Source organism: Pelobates fuscus, chromosome 3 (assembly GCF_036172605.1).
Source record: "Pelobates fuscus isolate aPelFus1 chromosome 3, aPelFus1.pri, whole genome shotgun sequence".
Taxonomy (NCBI): Eukaryota; Metazoa; Chordata; class Amphibia; order Anura; family Pelobatidae; genus Pelobates; species Pelobates fuscus.
This window is the reverse complement of record NC_086319.1, coordinates 268,865,902-268,885,981: the sequence shown is the minus strand read 5'-3', so window position 1 is coordinate 268,885,981 and position 20,080 is coordinate 268,865,902. Positions and strand designations below refer to the sequence as shown.

General features: G+C 46.0%; 1 protein-coding gene across 1 annotated transcript in view; it reads right to left on the bottom strand.

Moving 5' to 3' along the window:
• LOC134601766 (zinc metalloproteinase-disintegrin-like ACLD) overlaps nucleotides 1–20,080 on the bottom strand; it is a 100,434-nt gene that overhangs the window by 45,739 nt on the left and 34,615 nt on the right. The window contains exons 3-9 of the mRNA XM_063446267.1: nucleotides 17,650–17,726; nucleotides 15,422–15,500; nucleotides 14,769–14,845; nucleotides 2,740–2,923; nucleotides 2,498–2,560; nucleotides 1,983–2,054; nucleotides 1,057–1,226 (exon numbers count right to left, since the gene is read on the bottom strand). Coding sequence (XP_063302337.1) covers nucleotides 1,057–1,226; nucleotides 1,983–2,054; nucleotides 2,498–2,560; nucleotides 2,740–2,923; nucleotides 14,769–14,845; nucleotides 15,422–15,500; nucleotides 17,650–17,726 — 722 coding nt within the window. The remainder of the gene's footprint in view (nucleotides 1–1,056; nucleotides 1,227–1,982; nucleotides 2,055–2,497; nucleotides 2,561–2,739; nucleotides 2,924–14,768; nucleotides 14,846–15,421; nucleotides 15,501–17,649; nucleotides 17,727–20,080) is intronic.

Genomic DNA, 20,080 nt, shown 5'->3' with positions numbered 1-20,080 from the left:
TGTGTATGAATGCAGTGTGTGTGTATGAGTGCAGTGTGTGTGAGTGCAGTGTGTGTGTATGAATGCAGTGTGTGTGTATGAATGCAGTGCGTGTGTGTGAATGCAGTGTGTGTGTGTGTGTGTTGCAGAGCCTTGGTGGGGGGTGGGCAATTTTATTATTTTTTAATTATTTTAATTATTTTTTTATTATTATTTCTTATTATATTTAATTAATTTTAATTTTAATTTTATTTTATTATTTTTTTTATTATTTATTTTATTTTATTATTAAAAAAAATCTCGTCCCCCTCCCTGCTTGATACATGGCAGGGAGGGGGGCTCTCACTCCCTGGTGGTCCAGTGGATGGGCACTGTGTAGGAGGGGGGCTGGCAGAGAGTTTACTTACCTCTCCTGCAGCTCCTGTCAGCTCCCTTCTCCTCCGCGTCGGTCCGGTCAGCTCCCTCTGTCAGCTCACAGTGTAAGTCTCGCGGCCGCACTATGACCCCGCGGCTCTCGCGAGACTTACACTGGGAGCTGACCGAGGTGCTGAACGGACCGCCGCGGAGGAGGAGGGAGCTGACAGGAGCTGCAGGAGAGGTAAGTAAACGCTCTGCAGCCCCCACAGCCCCCTGTCTGTATTATGGCAATGCAAATTATGTGCTGAAAAAAAAATGTGCTGAAAAACTCGGCTTATACTCGAGTATATACGGTAGGTCGTTAGAAAAGTATTAATTGAGGGCTTAGTAGGTAATTTTTGACAGTTGCAGGAGAGGAGTCATGGAGGGTGGGGGGTGAAAACCTGCTAACAGTTTAATTGATATGCTTTCTTGAAGTGAGTTTTCAATGATTTTTTGAATGAGTGGAGACTGGGTGAAATTATTACGGAGAAGGGAAGGGAGTTCGTCTTTACTGAAGGATTCACTTTTGAGAATTGATATCAGCGTAGTCTGCCTGCAACTGCATCTCTGAGTGCATGCAATATGAACTGTACTTGGACATTACAATATCAGTTAGCATCTTGAGGATAAAGAGGTTTTGCCACAAGAACATACATTTCTGCTTGAAATGTCTCTTACGTGATGAACTGTGCATTGTCATGTGATTTCCTTGGCAGGAGCTTTTCTTGCCTCCACTTTGTGAACTGTTTCAGATTGATTGAGGAATTGGAGACCACTAGAAATTCATCTCTTCTGTCCCAGATCTCAATCCCGGTCAGTGCCACAAATGTATTTATGGACTTGTACACCTGAGAGAATGAATTACCTGTCTGATTATTTATTCCATGGAGGCCTGTAAGAAACTTTGCATTTAGCTTCCAAGATCAGATGGACATCTACTGCAAAATACACATAGTAATCATTAAAGGGTAACTCCAACTCTTTTTCTAAATCATTCTGCCACCTCCCCCTTTATAATGCCCTCTTTGGCACTAGTTAAAAGCCCCTCCACCCCTAATTGCTTTAGACAATGCTGCAAAATACAGTTAAAATATACTCACATTTAGCACAACCAAATCCCTTTTCTTTCTTTATAGTTTAACTTGCATTACTTTGATGCAAGATCGGGCAAATTATGTAAATTAGTCATCACTCACAGTGCTGTACACACAGTGCATGTGCGTGTGAGTGCAAGTGTGTGTTTCCAAAGGCATAATTGCTCAATGAAGCCCCCAAAAGGTGGAATAGCGGTGGAGGTATTTTTTTTTTTTTTTTACTTACCTCCACTGGTCTATTCATTTAAACACTGGAAGTACCAGTTCCTCTCTAAAGTTACAGAAAACTAAATGGCAATTCAATTCAGTCTTGGCACAGCAAGGGCACATCATACATTGAATGATTGAAAGGAAATTAAGAACCCAGTTCCAGAATAGAAATTAACACAATGGTGTGGATCTCTAAATTTACATTTTTTCAGATTTCACAAACACGTGCTTGTTAAATAAAGGAAACAAGCAAAAACAATATTAAAACTGGTAAGTAAAATTTATTGGCTGTGTACTCACCACGTTGACGTAATTTACAATTTCAAATATTCTCCTTTTGAGGCTTTCATAGTTATGTTTGTGCTTTATGAACTGCGGTAATAAAAAACTATTCATATTATTTAATTAGAGTGGGACACTCTCTTTATGGTTTTCGTATTGTGTAGTAGATAATCCTACATTTATACATCACTAAGTAAATTGGCCCCAGTTCATCCCTGAAAGAAATCATCCAGGAAAAAAGTTGAGAATATGCAATGCTCTTTTATAAGTCACTGGGGCTTACAAAATGGGCTGACACCCCACTAAATTAAAATAAAAAGTTACACAAAATTTCTACTAAACTGATAAATGTCAGGTGCACCCCAAAAACTCTGAAACAGTGGGTTCCTACCAAGTCATCAGATAATGGTAAATAGTGGGGACTGATTGATTGACATGTTGACAGTGAGCTGGTTCTGCACCATGAAAGTCTTTGTCACAACATCTGGAGAACTTGTGAAAAATACATCATTCTCCCCAATTACTGCTCTTACCATGGAGTTATCAGCCACTATGTATAGCTCCACATATTTCTTTGATTGCAGGAATGCATGTTTCTAGTAAGAAGAAAAAAAAAACGTTTGCAAGTGAAATGATGATAGAAGCCACTAGTCGGGATCAGTAAGGTTGCAGGAACCCACGCCAGCTCTTCATAATCCGCCTCCTCTTACAGTGTAAATCACCAGTTTCTTTTGAAAAAAGATACTGGGTCTATCACACCATTCCTCTAGCTCACCTCTGTGTTACTGCTGGATTGAGCTACCATACTAAATGTGTCCTCAGAGTAGGTTTCATTGGTCACTCCACAGGTTCTAGGTGTCTCCTTCCGGGGTTCATATGGGTAAACAGCATGTTCCTCAGTGTCAGACTGCTTTAGAGGCGCAATCAAGAACCTACGTCCTCGTGTCAGGATAATCCCACTATAATGATATAATCATATCACATAGTCAGACATAATGTATGTTAATGTAGTTTGTGCTAATCAGATGCATTTATATTGTTCCACATTATTATTCCATTGTCAATATTTATCCTTTCAAATAGATAAGGCAGGAAGGGCAAAAAGAATGAACAGTGCATTCGTTCCAAATCTTACTGGCTGTAGCCAACAAAAGGAAAGTGGACCAGCAATCATTTAGACACAATGGAAGAAAGTTTAATATAGTCTGAAACTGTTAAACTAAAAAAGTCTGAAACCCCTTGAATGAAGTCTTCAGGAGATAAAACACATTAGGAGCTGAGGGAGGTCTGCCATCAGTAATCCTGTTACTGGACTGGTGATGATATTTTAAACCTTCCTGATTTGAAGTTGCATTTGCTTTTATATGTATTAAGTGTTCTGTACAGTGGGAGTGTATGTTGTTTTTATTATGAATACACGTTTGTATTTTAATGGCATCACACTTTGTATCATGCCTGCATGTTTGTTGATCCATTGCTAAAATACTAATGTGTAAAACAACTATTCATTTTGGTGAGTTTGGGCTGGAACAAATGCACCATTGCTTCCCTTTTTGCCTCTTTACTTATTTATTTGATTTCTGCTGAAGAAGCGCGTTGCAATTTCAGGGAAAATAGCAATTACAATATTAGTATTATATTTTTGCATTTTGTGTCTAGGTTCTGTTTTTTTGTTTTTGTTTGCATACTTCTTCCATGACCATTTTAACTTTATATATATATATATATAATATCTACTCTACTATTCTTTTTTTTTTACATTCTTTATTTAGTTTTCTCACAGTTATAAGATATGGAGACATTGGCTATGCAAGTTATAAACATAGAGGTTTAAGTGCGCCCTTTTTTCAAAGGGTTATGCGGCAGTAGTCGCGATACAATCACGTAGTAACAATACAACATTAACAACTTATTAATACTCGTTGATTACAAGTTAACTTGGGAACATAGAACGATATGCATAGTAGTGTCTTGGGGCATGTGCTCGTGCTGTCCGAGTGTGCCATCCAAAACGGCAGAGTCAGTGGAGTATGTGGGCTGCTTGTTGGCTAGAGAAAATACACTGTATTGCAAATAGGGTGGTTGTCGGGGCCTAACGCCCTTGATATCGATGTCGGCCGCAGTCTTGTTGCCTCAATAGCTTTTGACTCTGGGCAGGGGGTTCTATGCGTCACTGTGTGATATTATGGCGTTTCGACGGGGCGTGCTACCGGTCTGCCAGTGGTTGGGTTTGCTAGCGCATGGCACTATGCTGAGTTGGCGTGGGTGTCTTAAGGGACCCGTTGCGTGCCTATCGCGGCTTATGTTAGGCTTGACACTACAGGTTTCTATAATCATTTTCTTAGTCGTCTTTTGTAGTAGTTGATCGTATGCCCAGGTGGGCATGTTGAGCAGGGGCTGTCACATAAAGTCCCCGAGTCACTCGCCTGAGCGTGCTGTGCCCTGGGTTTGTGAGACGGTCGAGATCGTCTGCTCAGGCATGGGTTTTGCCGCTTCTCGGTTATGTGGCTATGCTTGTGTTTGATCTATCATCCGTCTGCGTCCTGTTATCGGTTACCTGTGGGTGTCTGTGTTTGCTGTCGTGGGTGATATGGTACGTTGTGGGGTAGCCGCAGGGGCGGACTGAGAACCCTCAGGGCCCCCGGGCAAAATAAATCAAGGGCCCCCTTACAGGCCCCACCCATACTCCGCAGCAAGCGCCACCCATGTCCCGCCTCCATGCACCGCCTCCAGCCACACCCTACACAATCTTTAGACACAAGGAACAAAAGTGCAACAATCCCTTCAAGGCCCCAGTAGAGACTACAATTGAGGGCTAATGGGCCATGGAGGGGGGTCTTTCTAGCAGAGGCTATCTCAGTGTCCTTTAGAGAGTGTGTTAGAAAGAATCCCCTCCAGGCCCTATTAGAGACTACAATGGAGTCTAATAGGCTTGGAAGGGGGTCTTTCTAACAGAGGCCATCTCAGTGTCCCTACTGGAAACAGTCGCCTCCAGGCCCCAGTAGAGACTACAATTGAGGGCTAATGGGCCATGGAGGGGGGGAGCATTCTAGCAGACGCTATCTCAGTGTCCTTTAGAGAGTGTGTTAGAAAGAATTTCCTCCAGGTCCCATTAGAGACTACAATGGAGTCTAATGGGGCCTGGAGGGGGGTCTCTCCAACACTCTGGTTCGTATTCACAATATAGCAACACAACATAGCTCGCTGATACCTAGGCCAAGTTGGCTCCTCTTACCTTAATTACTGTTGCTGGCTGGCAGTCTGTAGGCTTGCTGGAAGGCTGTGGGCTTACTGGCTGCGGCTGGCAGGCTGTGGGCTTGCTGGCAGGCTGTGGGCTTGCTGGCTACTGCCGGCAGGCTGTGGGCTTGCTGGCTGCGGCTGGCAGGCTGTGGGCTTGCTGGCTGTGGCTGGCAGGCTGTTGGCTTGCTGGCTGCGGCTGGCAGGCTGTGGCTCGCTGGCTGTGGCTTGCTGGCTGGCAGGCTGTGGCTTGCTGGCTGCGGTTGGCAGACTGTGGGCTTGCTGGCTGTAAGCCTAACTGGTGGCCTGTGGGCTGGCTGGCTGGCTACTGGCCAGCCTATGGGCTGGCTGGCTGGCCGGCCTGTGGGCTGGCTGGCTGGCCTGTGGGCTGGCTTGCTTGCAGGCTACTGGGGCACTTGTAGATTATTTAAAGAAATAATCCATGCACAATAACCACTACTGCTCTGTGTAGTCGTTATGGTGCCAGGAGGGCCGGGCCCTCCTCCCAGAGTAAGTAGTCAGACCGTTTAAGAACAGTTTGACAACTTACCTGGGGTCTGCTGGGATATGAGGCTGTAGTAGGGTATAGGAGGAGTGGTGCAATGTGTAAGGGGTGCAGTGTGTGTGAAAGGTTCAGTGTGTGTGAGGGGGTGTAGTGTGTGAATGTGTAGGGTGTGTGAGGCAATGTGTGTAAATGTGTATGGTGTGTGGGGGGCAGTGTGTGTGTATGGGGGGCAGTGTGTGAATGTGTATGGTGTGTGGGGGCAGTGTGTTTATGGGGCTAGAGTTCACTCTCACCACTGCGACCACCAGGAATCCCTGGTGGTCACAGTGTTGAGAGTGAACTCTAGCCAGTAGCTCCAGGGCTAGAGTTTACTCTTGCAAGAGCCGTAACGTTGCCGTGGTAACCGCGGCAACGATCTGTGCTCGCGCAAGAAGGACCCAGAGGAGCTGCAGGCTGAGCTCCCGGGTCCTCTCTTCCTCCCTCCCCTGCCGGCTGCCCGCACGGTGCCTGCGGACAGGGGAGGGGGCAATTGCCCTCCTCTTACTCCCCCCTCCCCCTCTTCTTACCCCCTTCTTACTCCCACCCTCTTCTTACTCCCCCCTCACTCTCTTCTTACCCCCTTCTTACTCCCCCTCCCCCTCTTCTTACTCCCCCTTCTTACTCTCCCCCTCTTCTTACCCCCCTCTTCTTACTCCTCCCTCTTCTTACTCCCCCCTCCCCTTACCCCCCTCTTCTTACTCCCCCTTCCTCTTTTTACTCCCCCCTCCCCCTCTTCTTACCCCCTTCTTACTCCCCCCTCTCTTCTTACTCCCCCCTCTCTTCTTACTCCCCCCTCTTCTTACCCCCTCCCCCCTCTTCTTACCCCCTTCTTACTCCCCCCCCTCTTCTTACTCCCCCTTCTTCTTACCCCCCTCCCCCCTCTTCTTACTCCCCCCTTCCTCACTCCCCCCTCCCACTCTTCTTACTCCCCCTTCCTCTTTTTACTCCCCCTCCCCCTCTTCTTACCCCCTTCTTACTCCCCCCTCCCTTCTTACTCCTCCCCTCCCCCTCTTCTTACCCCCTTCTTACCCCCTCCTCTCTTCTTACCCCCCTCCCTCGCTCTTCTTACCCCCTCCCTCTCTTCTTACCCCCATCCCTCTCACTTCTTACCCCCCCTCCCTCTCTCTTCTTACCCCCTCCCTCTCTCTTTTTAACCCCCCTCCCCTCCCTCTCTCTTTTTAACCCCCCTCCCGTCCCCTCCCTCTCTCTTTTTAACCCCCCTTCCCTCCCTCTCTCTTTTTACCCCCCTTCCCCTCCCCTCCCTCTCTCTTTTTAATCCCCTTCCCCTCCCTCTCTCTTTTTAACCCCCCTCCCCTCCCTCTCTCTTTTTAACCCCCCTCCCCTCCCCTCCCTTCCCCTCCCTCTCTCTTTTTAACCCCCCTTCCCCCCTCTCTCTTTTTAACCCCTCCCCTGTAGCGTGGGCGAGCTGCTCACCGGTCCGCGGTGCCCGGCCGGAGTGATAGGAAGGTGCACACTGAGTGTGCACCTTCCTGTCAGTCTGGCCGGGTACAGGAAACAGAAACTCCTGTTCCGCGCGGAACAGGAGTTTCTGTTTCCTGTACCCGGCCGGACTGACAGGAAGGTGCACACTCAGTGTGCACCTTCCTATAACTCCGGCCGGGCACCGCGGACCAGCGAGCGCTACAGGGGAGGGGAGGTGAGAAGCTGCAGCCGCCCGAGGCTCTTAAGAGAGCGCTCAGGCGGCTGCAGCATTTAAAGGGGCGGGCGGGCCCCCTGATGGCGGGCCCCCCTCCCGGCCGGGCCCTCGGACCATGTCCGAAGTGCCCGACCGGTCAGTCCACCCCTGGGTAGCCGTTTTTGTTTGTGTATGTTGACGGTTCTGGTGTTGGCAACACTCGTTGGATGGTATATTTGCCAGTTGTTTGTGCATTGGTTTCGTGTATAGGACTGAAACAGGAGAGCGAGAAGAAGAGAAGAGAGAGAGAAAAAAAAAAAAAGGGGGTGTGTGTGGGGGGAGGAAGGGTAGTAGCGTGAGCAGACCTATGATGCAGGGTTCTGCGTGCATCTAAGGAGGCTCCATGGGGGTGCCCCCTCTCCTCCCCTCATTCCTTCTTGGTCCCGTCTGTGCGGCCCTCTGAGACAGAAAATACTGTCCATGGGTACCATGTCAAAGCACATTTATCCGAGCGTCCCTGCAGGGATGCTGTCATCATTTCCTTGTCGTGTATGTCCTCTACTCTCTCTACCCATTGTTGGAAGGTGGGAGCTTCCGTGCTCTTCCAGTGTGTGGGGATTAGTGTTTTTGCCGCTGTAAGTAATTGTATGGTAAGGCCTCTTTTGTATGCCTTTATCGGTGTATGTGTGTGGTTTAAGAGCATGGTTAGTGGCTGAAGTTGAATGTCGGATGCCGTGATGTCACAGATTTGTTGGTTTATCATGCGCCAGTACGGCGCTATCCGGGGACATGTCCACCAGATGTGTAACCCCGTGCCTACATCAGCCCCGCATCTCCAACATTCGCCTGGTATTGATTCATGTACATGTCTGAGGACGTCTGGTGTCCTGTACCAGTATGTGAGGATTTTGTAGTTACTCTCCTAGTATTTCGTACTGATGGATCCTTTATGCGTCAGCGTGAAAATTTTGGTCCATTCCTGTTCCATCAGGTTAACACCCATTTCCCTTTCCCATCTTGCTGTGAAACCCAGGGGGGTATTGTTAGTTTCCACCTGTAGGACCGAGTATAGGGCTGAAATTCCATGTGCGAGTTGCTGTCTTGAGTTACATTGTTGTTCTAGGTACCCTAGGGGTCTGCGGAGGTGGTCCTTGCCTGACAGTTTGGTATAATATGTTTTGCTCATGTGATAATGAAATACGTCCAGTGTGGTGGGTCTGCGGTCTGGCATCAGGTCTGTCAGTGATTTGAGTCCGTTGTCTGTGCTCCAATGGCGCAAGTGCACCCAGTCGGAGGCCTGGAAGTTTGCAAGCGTGGCCGGGTGTAGACCCTCTGCGATTCTCGGGTTGCGCGTTATGGGAGTTAGTGGGCTTGGGGATGTGGTGAGCTTTTTGGTGAACCGTATTCCATACCATATTCTGAGGGTCGCGTCGATCATGGGGTTGTCCGTCCGTGCTTCCTCGAGCGTAGCGTCCCCAAGCCAGAGAACGGCGGGTATGTTACCCCGGGCTTGTAGTTTTTCCATGTGTACCCAGTGCTTGGAGGTTGGTTCAGTGTGCCAGTCAACCAGGCGTAATAGGTGTGTTGCGTGGTAGTACGCGAGTATGGAGGGTAGGCCAGCTCCTTCCTCAATCTTTGGCCTCTCCAGTATTGACCTGTGGATCCGGGCTGGTCGATTGTTCCAGACAAATTGGCGTATCGCTGTTGTTAGGGTGCGGAAAAAAGCTTGCGGGATGGTAGTGGGTATTGTCTGGAAGAGATACAGCAGCCTCGGTAAGATGTTCATCTTGACCGCATTAATGCGGCCAAACCAGGTGATGTAGCTGGGTGTCCACCGTCTCAGATCTCCCTGTATAGCCGTAAGGAGGGCTGCAAAGTTCATTTGGTACATTTGTGCTAGGTCCACTGGGAGCCATACCCCCAGGTATCGGAGTTTAGTAGCGCACAATCTGAACGGGAAGTGTGCACGGAGGTGAGATGCCGTGTCTGCCTTCGTGGAGATTGGCATGGCTTCGGATTTGTCCAGATTGAGCTTTAGATTCGATACTGCCCCGTATTGCTTGAATGCTTCTAGTAGGTTAGGGAGTGAGATTCTGGGTTGTTCCAGGAAGAAGAGCATGTCATCGGCATATGCTGATACCCGGTGCTCGCTCCTGCCGTTGCGGGACCCCGTTATTCCCCCGTCCCGTCTGACCGCCTCCAGGAAGAGCTCTAGAGAGAGGGCAAACAGGAGGGGGGGCAGGGGGCAGCCCTGACGGGTGCCATTGTGGATGGTGAAAGACTCCGTTAGAGCGCCATTGATGCGTATTCGTGCCATTGGTGTTGTGTATAGTGCGGCTACCCACGCACGGATATTTTGGCCGTAGCCCATGTGCCGCAGCGTCTCCGACATGTACGTCCAATCTACCCGGTCAAAAGCCTTTTCGGCATCGGTGGACAGGAGTACCGTTTCCGTTTTTCTTTTTGTGGCTGAGTGGATGACATTCAGGGCACGGATGGTATTGTCCCTTGCTTCCCGTCCGGCTATAAACCCAACCTGGTCTGGGTGTATCAGGTCCGACAGTGTTGGAGATAGTCTGAGTGCAATGGCCTTCAGGTCGGCATTGAGCAGGGAGATCGGACGGTAGCTGGAGCAGGCGGAGGGGTCCTTACCTTCTTTTGGTAGTATTGTAACCACTGCGCGTAAGGTATCTGTCTCGAAGTGCTTGCTGTGGCATATGGCGTTAAGCCCTGATAGGAGCTTCGGTAGCAATATGTCCCGGAATTTGCGCAAGTAGGTTAGTGGTAGTCCGTCTGGACCAGGGGCTCGGTGCGATTTGGAAAGTTTCAGTGCGGTGGCCAGCTCTTCTATCGTCAAGGGGTGTTCCATCTCCGCTGCGACCTCCGGGGCTAGCTGGCGTGAGACGTGTCGTTCCAAGTAGTCTGTGATGCGTCCCGCGGGGTTCTGGATTGCGTTTGGTTATACAGTTCCGAGTAGTATTCCCGGAAGGCCTCCATGATGCCTTCGGGGAGCCTGGTGGTGTCTCGGTTCTTGGTGTGAATCTTGTGGATGTGCTGAGTCTGGCGTTTGTCTCTGAGCATTTTAGCCAGTAGTCTCCCACTCTTGTTAGAGTGTTCGTAAAAGTATCTGGACGATTTTCTCATGTTGTACAACAGCCCCTGGGAGAGTATATTATGAAGCTCGTGGCGCTTTGCAGTAAGCTGCAGGTAAATACCGTCGTCCAGTGTGCTTTTGTGCTTTTGTTCAAGGTCAGCTATTTGTTTCGTTAGGGTGGTTATTCGATGTGTTCTGTCCCGTTTGCGTCGGGTGCTCTCGCTAATGAAGTGGCCACAGATGATGCATTGATGCGCTTCCCATTTGATCAGCGGGGAGACGTCCGGCGTTTCGTTGGTTTCAAAGTACCGGGACAGAGTTTGTTCTGTCTGGGTGGTAAGTGCTAGATCGTCCAGAAGGCTTTCGTTCAGTTTCCATTGTCGTTCCTTCGGTTTATACAACGGGGAGGCGGTGGCTATTGTAACAGGTGCATGGTCCGAGTCTATCATAGGTCCTATGTCGGCTCTTTGGAGCAGCGGCAGGAATTCTTGTGCCATGAAGATATAGTCTATTCGACTGTAATGTGAGTGGACAGCCGAGTAGTGTGTGTATTCCCGGGCTTCTGGGTGTACCGTCCTCCAGCAATCGACCAGCCCCAGCTTACCCAGGGACCTCAGTGTGGAGCGGATGCAATGCGCGGGGATTGTACTAGATCCCCTGGAGGTGTCTATATGGGGGTCAAGTGGGACGTTAAAGTCCCCTGCAACCAGTAGTAGGCCCTCCCGGAAGGTTTCTAACTTGGCCAGTGTTTTGGATAGGAAGGTATGTTGCTTTTTGTTTGGGCAATATATGCTTGCAAATGTGTAGGTGTGGTCTGCAATAGTGCCTTTGAGAAATAGATACCACCCTCCTGGATCTGATAGTGTCGCTGTGCATTGGAACGGAGTCGTGTGAGCGAACAGTATCGCCACCCCTGCTCGTTTTGCCTCCGGATGGTTTGTATAATACCCGAGCGGGTACCGGTTGTTTTCTAATCTGGGTGCGTCGTTGGCTTTAAAATGCGTCTCCTGCAGGAATGCTACGGATGCCCTGCACGACCATAGCCGCCTGAGCAGGTGTACTCTCTTTTCGGGCACATTCAGTCCGTGTTCATTATTGGACCTGTAGATTAGGCTTGCCGGTTTAAGGCTCATCTTAATTCTTGGTGAGGGGAGGAGGAGGGTGTGATTTGGTCAGGGAGGGAGGGCTGGTTAGAGGTAGTAAGCTCAGTGGAGGAGAAGAGGAGAGAGAAAAGAGAAAAAAACAAAAAAACACACACAACACAAAACAGCTACCCCCTCTGGGGTGAGTGTAACGTTTACCCGGTACCGGGTGGGAGTGTTCAGAGAGAGTAGGGACCAGCCCTTCTCTGTGAACTCCGGTAGTACTTACCGTTTGGGTATGTTACAGTGGGGTTTGTGGTATAAACCAGTGAGTGTGGGCCCATCCCTGTGGTGATAGGAAGTCGTCTCTGTCCTCCTCTGGCTCCCAACCTGTGTTTGAGGCTGTCGGTTATTTAGTGTCGCGGTGGAGCGTGGGGAGAGAGAGTGTGTTCACCATCTGGATTTAATCAATGGTTGGTCCAGGGTCTTGTGATTATGTGTTGGTTATGTGTTACTTCATCACGGTCCTATGTCGCTTGGGCCTGTCGTACGTCTCCCGCCTTTCCCCTCTGTACATACATGTCCTGTCTAAGGCAAGGCCAGGGGCTTGTATGGGGGTCTGGGGTCTGCGTGCCGTGTCTCAGGGTGGTCTGCATGTGTACATATGCGTGTGTGCAGTGATGCGTAGCTAACAACTATATACATTATGTACATTTGAATCAGTCCCCCGTCCCGCTCCTGCATCCTGCCCGTGTACCACCCCCCACTCCACCCGTCCCAGTGCTGGAGATGAAACCGTGGACCCTGGCCTTGGGAGCCTTGCTGTCAGCTGTATTGGGTCTCGTTGTAATGGCCTGGACTCACAATGACCCGGCTCGGATCACCCGGTCCCCACGGCGGCCCAGGTGCCCCACCTCCCGCGACCCCGTCCCCAGATGTGCAAGCCTCTAGACCTCCCCCTATACTTGTATCACTGGTTGATTCGGTACTGGTCCATGGTTACATAGTCCTGGCTAGAACCCCCATACCCCTCCCAACTAGGGGTGCCCGATGGGACATACCCCATCCACAGTCCTAGGCAGCAATGTTCACGATAGTCCCAGTGAGTGGCAAGGGAGTCACTATTGAGGCCAGGGCGTGTTCGGTGTTCCCTCAGCCCTACCTTATTCTTCCGTGCCTGAGGGGCCTCCTTGGCGACGTTGAGGCCTCTGGGTCATTCTTAGATTCTGGGCGACCTCCGTGGGGCCCGAAGCTCGCGCCTGTGGGCCCTCCAGTATTTAATTCGGCACCGAGACTGCAGGTAGGCCAGTAGCCCTGAGGAAGCGTGGGACATCGTTGGGCCAACGGATAACGTGCCAGGTATTATCCACCCTGGCCTGTAGGCTGAAGGGGAACCCTCACTTGTACCGGATCCTCTGTTCCTGCAGCATGCTGGTTAAAGGGTGCAGGGCCCGGCATGCATCCAGTGTGATAGTGGAGAGGTCATGGTACAGGGACACCTGTGCATCCATGAAGGTTATGTTGTGCTGTGTTCTGGATTCCTGCATGAGGCTTTCTTTGAGGGGGAAGGATGTCAGGCGGCATATGATGTCCCTGGGCTGGCCGTCACTCCTCGGTGCTCTAAGGGCCCGGTGTGCCCTTTCAATGCCAAAGTCAGATGGGGCAGCTTCTCCCAGTATTTGGTGGAACAGACCTGTCAGGAGCTCTCGGAGATCTTCTGCCTCCGGTATGCCCCTTATCCGGATATTGTTCCGGCGCCCCCTGTTATCCAGGTCTTCGACCTGTCGGCGGAGATCAAGGAGGATGTTACCTTGTCTCGTGGTGGCCAGATCAGAGGCCTGTTGGTGCTGTGCGGACTGCAGTCGGTCCGCCTCCAGGTCATCAATCCGCTGCTATAATGCTGTGAGGTCTGTCCTGACGGCCGTGATCTCCTCCCTGATGGTCGCTCGCAATTCGACCACCAGGTCCTTCTTGTCCGCCCGCGTCATCATGTTGGCAGTGATTGCCGCCAAATCTGCCGAGATCTGGGCAAGGGAGCTGCGTGGGGGTGAGTTGCGGGTCGAGCCCTCCTGACTGTCCGAACTCGGGGACGGTGGTGGCGGGCCCCCTGGTCCCCCGTGCCGTGTAGGCCGTGCGGTATGGATAAAAATTCGTCCATCGGGACGGATTGTTGCCGCGTGGAGGGTGCTTTTGCCTGTCCAGAGGTTGTCAATCTCTTTGATTTCCCCATTAATGTGGGTATTTAGTGCTTTGAAAGCGGGCTGCACGAGTTGGGGCCTAGGAGCTCAGGAAATATGCGTCCTACTCCACCAGTGTCTAGGCCACGCCCCCCTACTCTACTATTCTGAGCTATTAATCTGCCAATGATACAGGATTGGAACTGTTTGTTAAACAGCAATGTTTCAGCATGTGCATACGGGATCCAAACTGACCACTGACATTATGTCAGTTAACAAAAGTGAGAAATGAGAATACATGCAGTAAAACTAATGTAAATGATTATACTCCAGACCATTTCTAAATCAAAAAGTCAAAAGTGCACTGCAGGCTCTAATTTGGATGCTAGCCTTATCTTAAGATATGACATCTGGTTAAAACATATTAGAATATATCAAAGACTTGCTTGAATGATATTTGTGGAATGCTCAACTAATGAAATTAATTGTGCACAACCCGATTGCCCAGGGCCCTAAGCAGAATATCCGATTGGGGCCCCCTCATAGAGTCTTGGGCACTATTGTGAATGAGGGCAGGTGGATGTTGTGTGTGGTGTCTGAGTGTAGTGTATCTGGTGGCTGAAGGTTTGTACATGTTTGGAGAATGCTGAGTGAGGCTCTGTGTGGTGACTGGGTGCTGTATGTGGAGAAGGAATAATGTATGTGTATGGGGGAAGGCTGTATGCCTGTGTGTGGTGACTGAGTGTTGTATGTGGCAGAGGAGTGCTGTATGTGTATGGGGGAAGGTTGAATGTGCTTGTGTGTGGTGGCTGAATTGTTGTGTAGAGTGTTGTATTTGGAAGGGAAGCTGACATTGGCCAGAGTTTCCTCTAACAGACGGTTTATTCAATGAATTAGTGATGTCCATTTTGGGAACTCAGAATCTTTAGGAAGCGGGGTAAACACCATTTTCCTTTACTGATCCCAGATATACAATTTTGTCTATCCTCACAGTGGAATACCCAACACCAACCACATCTCTTCTTACATCTCACCTAATCCCACTGCAAGTGCTTATGCTGGCCCAGGATTCACTGTCATTCTTCACATATCCCTGGTAATAGCAGTGGTCCTGCAAGAGAAGTAATGACAGTCCTGTAATACAACCAACCACATTAATATAATGTAATTTGTATTGTATATTTTATAAAATCTAACTAGAGAAATCATTTTCAATATTTTATATTGGCCACATGACTGTGCTTATGCAGACAGGTTCGGGGGAGTCTAGAACAAAAGTTATTTTCTACACTCTATTCACTGCTTATGGAGACGTCCAATTCATCTTTTTTTACAAATACTTGTCTGTTAGCCCACCTATTGCACAGCCCTGAAGAATTTGTTGGTGCTTTATAAATAATAATAAATTAATGTAGACTTTACTAAATAAAAAAAATAAAAAAACACAGTGGGAAAATGTGGGATGAAATATGCACAGGGAGTAGGCAAAATTCCTTGCAGAGAAAGAGAGCGTCTCTCAAGGTAGATGGAAGTTGAAAAGTACTAAAATAAGAAAAAAAATCTTTAAAAGTGGTCCCAGCATTATAACATGCACATGTAATGAACCCATGCGTGTACACTGACATTGTCCTTTGTAAAATGTGGAGGTAGGCAGGTAAATTAAAAAAGCCAGTGACTCTCTTGGTACCTTGATATTGGGGTTGCTTGTTATTGGGATACCATCCGGTGTGTAATGAGTCTCCGTGTAAGCATTGGATATTAGATATCTGCAAAAAATACAAAAGTAATACAATAATGAGTTTATCTATTGAGTGGATAAGGTTTACATCTGCAAGCATACCTAAAATACATCAAATATGGCAGAGGAAATCAAACAGACCTGATAATCACCTATTAACAAGTTGCATCATAATCCAGTTTACACAAGGTAAAGCCAGGGTGAGCATTGCAAATGAAGAGGAGAAATAGAAACAGTTTCATTTCACCTCTTCTCTACATGCTTTCTTTATACTGACAGGAGCAAAACCAGAACTTATAACAATGACAGTGAACTAATATGGTGGTGTCCACTTGCCAGATAAAGTGGTGTGGATTTCTGCATTTAATTTTATTTTCCACACCTCCAAGGCATATTTTAAAATTGTTTTTTAACAAGTCAACCTAATGTTAAAAAAAATGGCAAGTGAAGGGGGCTGAGTCTGACCTCAGAACAAGATGGACGCCTATGTCTGTAGCTCCCACTCCCCCAAGCTTACAATCCGCATACATCCACGACATAAGCTGATAATTAGCCCACAAAAACAGTAATATAGTGAACTTGAAGATACATAAATGAAAAGAAGAAAAAAGACAAAAAATAGTGCAGATGATCTAAAAATTACAATCGGTTATAGAAAAAAACTAGAACTGGACAAGGCAGTTTTATGACAAATCCAACAAAGTCGATACACTATTGGACCATAGATTGTGGCAGAGAGCCCAAAGCAAACAAATTAACAAAATTAAAGCCCCAGATGGCAAGATAAGTGAACTCCCAGTACAAATTGCCACAATTTTTTTGCCCCAGTACAAATTGCCACAATATAACTCCTCATTATATTGACCACTACCCCCAATCCAGAACGCACCTCGATCACATAACATCAGCCACAGAGAAATTCCTAGGATCTATCCCCTTGCCATCTCTTACAGACAAAGCAAAGGAAACACTAGCAGAACCAATAACTACAGAAGTGGTCGAAATAATTAAAACTTTAAAACAAAACAAAAGCCCAGGCCTGATAACAAATGGGTCGTTCAGATTCAGACCCTTGCTGGAAAGGTTGTGGAGGCAGAGGCACTCATCTTCATCTATGATGGGAATGTATCCCAATATCACAACTATGGCTTATCATAATGCAGCTAGTATCTAAAATCCTACAAAAGACATACCCAAGAACCCCTGGCTACTGTCCAAACGTCATAGCGAATTAACTATAGCACACAACAAATTAATTGCCAAGATAGCTCTGTAATTCGATTCCATATGCATCATCACAAAAAGAAGTTTGAAAATCGTAGTACACTAAGTACAGTATACACTTTACTAAGTACAGTATACACTAAGATCCTGTATACACTTTTGTTGTCGAAAATTTTCAAACTGTTCTATTTGATGTGGTTCCCTTTCTTAACCTTGTATCTTTTCTATTCTTTTTGTTTATGTTTACATTTCCATTAACAATGTCACTGTATACGCACCTCACAATGTGTGTACTCGTTAATAAATCTTTTGTTTATCTACCTGACTGTATTGCTAACTGATGTAATCTTTAACACAAACTGAAGAATTTAAAAAAGGGAAGTGGAAGTTTCACTTTAATTCTGAGATATTTAGCAGAAATATTAATTTCAGAAAAGAGCACAAATTTACAGTGGCAGAAAAAAGGGAAGTGAAACAGAAGAGTTTCCTGGAGTACAATTAGAAAAATGACAGTTAAGGCTTAAAAAAAAATGGAACTGTTGAAAAAAACATGATTTGATAAATCAAAAAATCAAAAGAAAATAAAATTTCAAAAAAGATCTGAAACTGTCTGTGAAACCTTGATACATCCTGCTCTAATTATTATATTGACAGTTTAATCTGTACATTCTGAGATCTCTGCTCTCGGCTTCAAATGCCCTCACAATTACTTTAGCATTTTCAAAATAATGCACCACAAAGTTCTCAAGAATTATTTTGGAAAATGCTTCTAATTGTTTACGAGTGATTTTTCTTTTATTGGTTTACATCTTCCTTATTGTTGAAAAGTCATTACCAACCACAGGGAGTATTGCTATCAGTGCTGCAGTGGGCACGCCATAATACTTGGAGCTAGATATGTTTCTGTGATGATAAGGGCTGCTTCTACCCCCAAGACAAAGACAAACACTCACTCAGTTTTTTTAAGGTGTATAACCAAGGGTTTGCCTGCAATTTCTACACCATAGTGCACCACATCTGGATTCTTGTTCTGTGGAGACATGAGAAAATATATTAAATGGGCACAAAGATCAAGGGAGGCTTTCAATTATTGGTGAACTACTTTGATCTCAGGACCTGTATAGTACATTCCAAATTCCTGTTTCTATGATCACTTCAAGTATTGGAAACTTTTATTTTTAAAGAGTAGTGCTCTATTCAACTAAACACATTTCAGGACTTGTATGATAGCATTTTAAAATGTTCATAATATTGTGAACAGACACTAACATATTTTCACACATTTTCTCTGTCCTTAATCCTTGTGACAAAACCGCAGTTCTGTCACTACGTAGAGACATTTTTTTTGCCCACTTAAGAACTGTACTCCCAACCCTACCCTTCACAAGGCACAGCCCGAAAGAGCACCCACCTGTTGACCACTTGTATTCACCCTTCACTAAATATCTACTAGTGTTTGGGTGAGACAGCCATAATCACTCCAAGTATCCAGGGCTGAAAAAGAGTAACACTTGATGGAGACACTCAAGCAGAGTGCTGCCTCAATTGTAAATAGAGTATATGGCAACCTTATTAACTGGATTCAGTGCAGGAAGACATTTTACCAATTGCTGCAGTTATAAGTAACTATGTGCAAACAGGCATGGGACCTCCTTGTCCTTAAATATGCAAGGAACACATGATGTTATAATGCTTGGAATATACCTTTCATTTAGCAATGGTATTCCTCTTATAAGGTAAAACTATCCTATTTTCACTGCTTCCAATAATATAAATAAATGCCAAACTATGTTTTAACCTGTTTGATTAATTTAAAATGTATGTAAACTGAGATTTTATTATAGATAAATGAGCTGGACTGTAGAGTGATGCCCACAACCACAATCAAGGAAAGGCAGCCAGTTGTGCATCGATCACAGGAGTATTGCCAACTTCTTTGTGAACCAAATAATAGAGAAGAGACGGTGCTAGACACCACAAATTGTGCCAGTCATTAATGCTCTTTTATTACAACATGGAAGGATACCACTAGATATAACATTTTGGCACAATTTATTTAATCCTGATGTCAAGGTCAAGCAACATGATTTTCACAGACTTATCATTCCATATGAATTTTGGATGTATCCCAACAAGGCTATCACCTCAAACACACCTTAGATTCGCACAAGTAATTCCATACACATTTTATAGAATTGAGGCCTCCAGATTAGGAAGAAAAGCTTATTAGATTGTGATGCCTAACATTCAATTATTGTCTTCTCCAAATAGTTCTGCTGAATATTTTTTACTCTAAATAGGTAGACAACCTTTGGTACTCCAGATATTTTGGACTAACTCTCTCCTGATGTTTTGCCAGCAATACTCTACATTATGTTGTAAAGTAGATGTTATAATCTACAACATCTGAAGTGACGAAGGATGCCTACCCCTGCTCTAGAAGAATACTTATGAAATTATCACAATAAACAAGGTATGCCAGTAAGATTTCTTCATAATAACTTGACTAATATTCTTGGTAAAACAAGAGGAAGTGGCGAGCAAAGAAAACAAAGCACAGCTAAATATTACATAACTAATGATCTGCATAATTTGTGTTGTGTATAGGAACACAGTCATCTTTCATAGTATAGACGCTTCAATCTGTTGTATAGATTCAGAGAGGAGCTCAGTAATATCTGATTCTGTATAGACTGCTTCAATCAAGCATTGTTTACCCTCCATATTATAGGTCATCTTTATATTACAGAACACTTATAATAGGGACGCTGAGCAATGCTTGATTAAGAGAAGGTTACTAATATTCTTTTCAAAATAGAAAACATATTGAAATGAAACAGAGATAAAGGGAATAAAATCGATGTTATAACCACACTTAGTTACATAGTTACATAGTTACATAGTTACATAGTTACATAGCTGAAAAGAGACTTGCGTCCATCAAGTTCAGCCTTCCTCACATATGTTTTTTGCTGTTGATCCAAAAGAAGGCAAAAAAAAAAAACCAGTTTGAAGCACTTCCAATTTTGCAACAAGCTAGGAAAAAAATTCCTTCGTGACCCCAGAATGACAGTCAGATTTATCCTTGGATCAAGCAGTTATTACCCTACATTGAAAGATTATATCCTTGAATATTCTGTTTTTGCAAGTAATGAAACTATAGTGTTAGAAAGCAGTATTTAACAAATGAATGTACATATTGCTGTATTGTCATTGTCATTGCAGAGTCATGAATATAAGTAGTTGAAAAAGGCTTAAATTGACTCTGTAGCCACAAGAACCAATACAGCTTAATATAGTGGTTCTGGGTCATATAGCTTATCCCTGCAGACGTTTCAGTGTAAACGCTGCCTTTTCAGAGAAAAGGCAGTGTTTACAATGTGA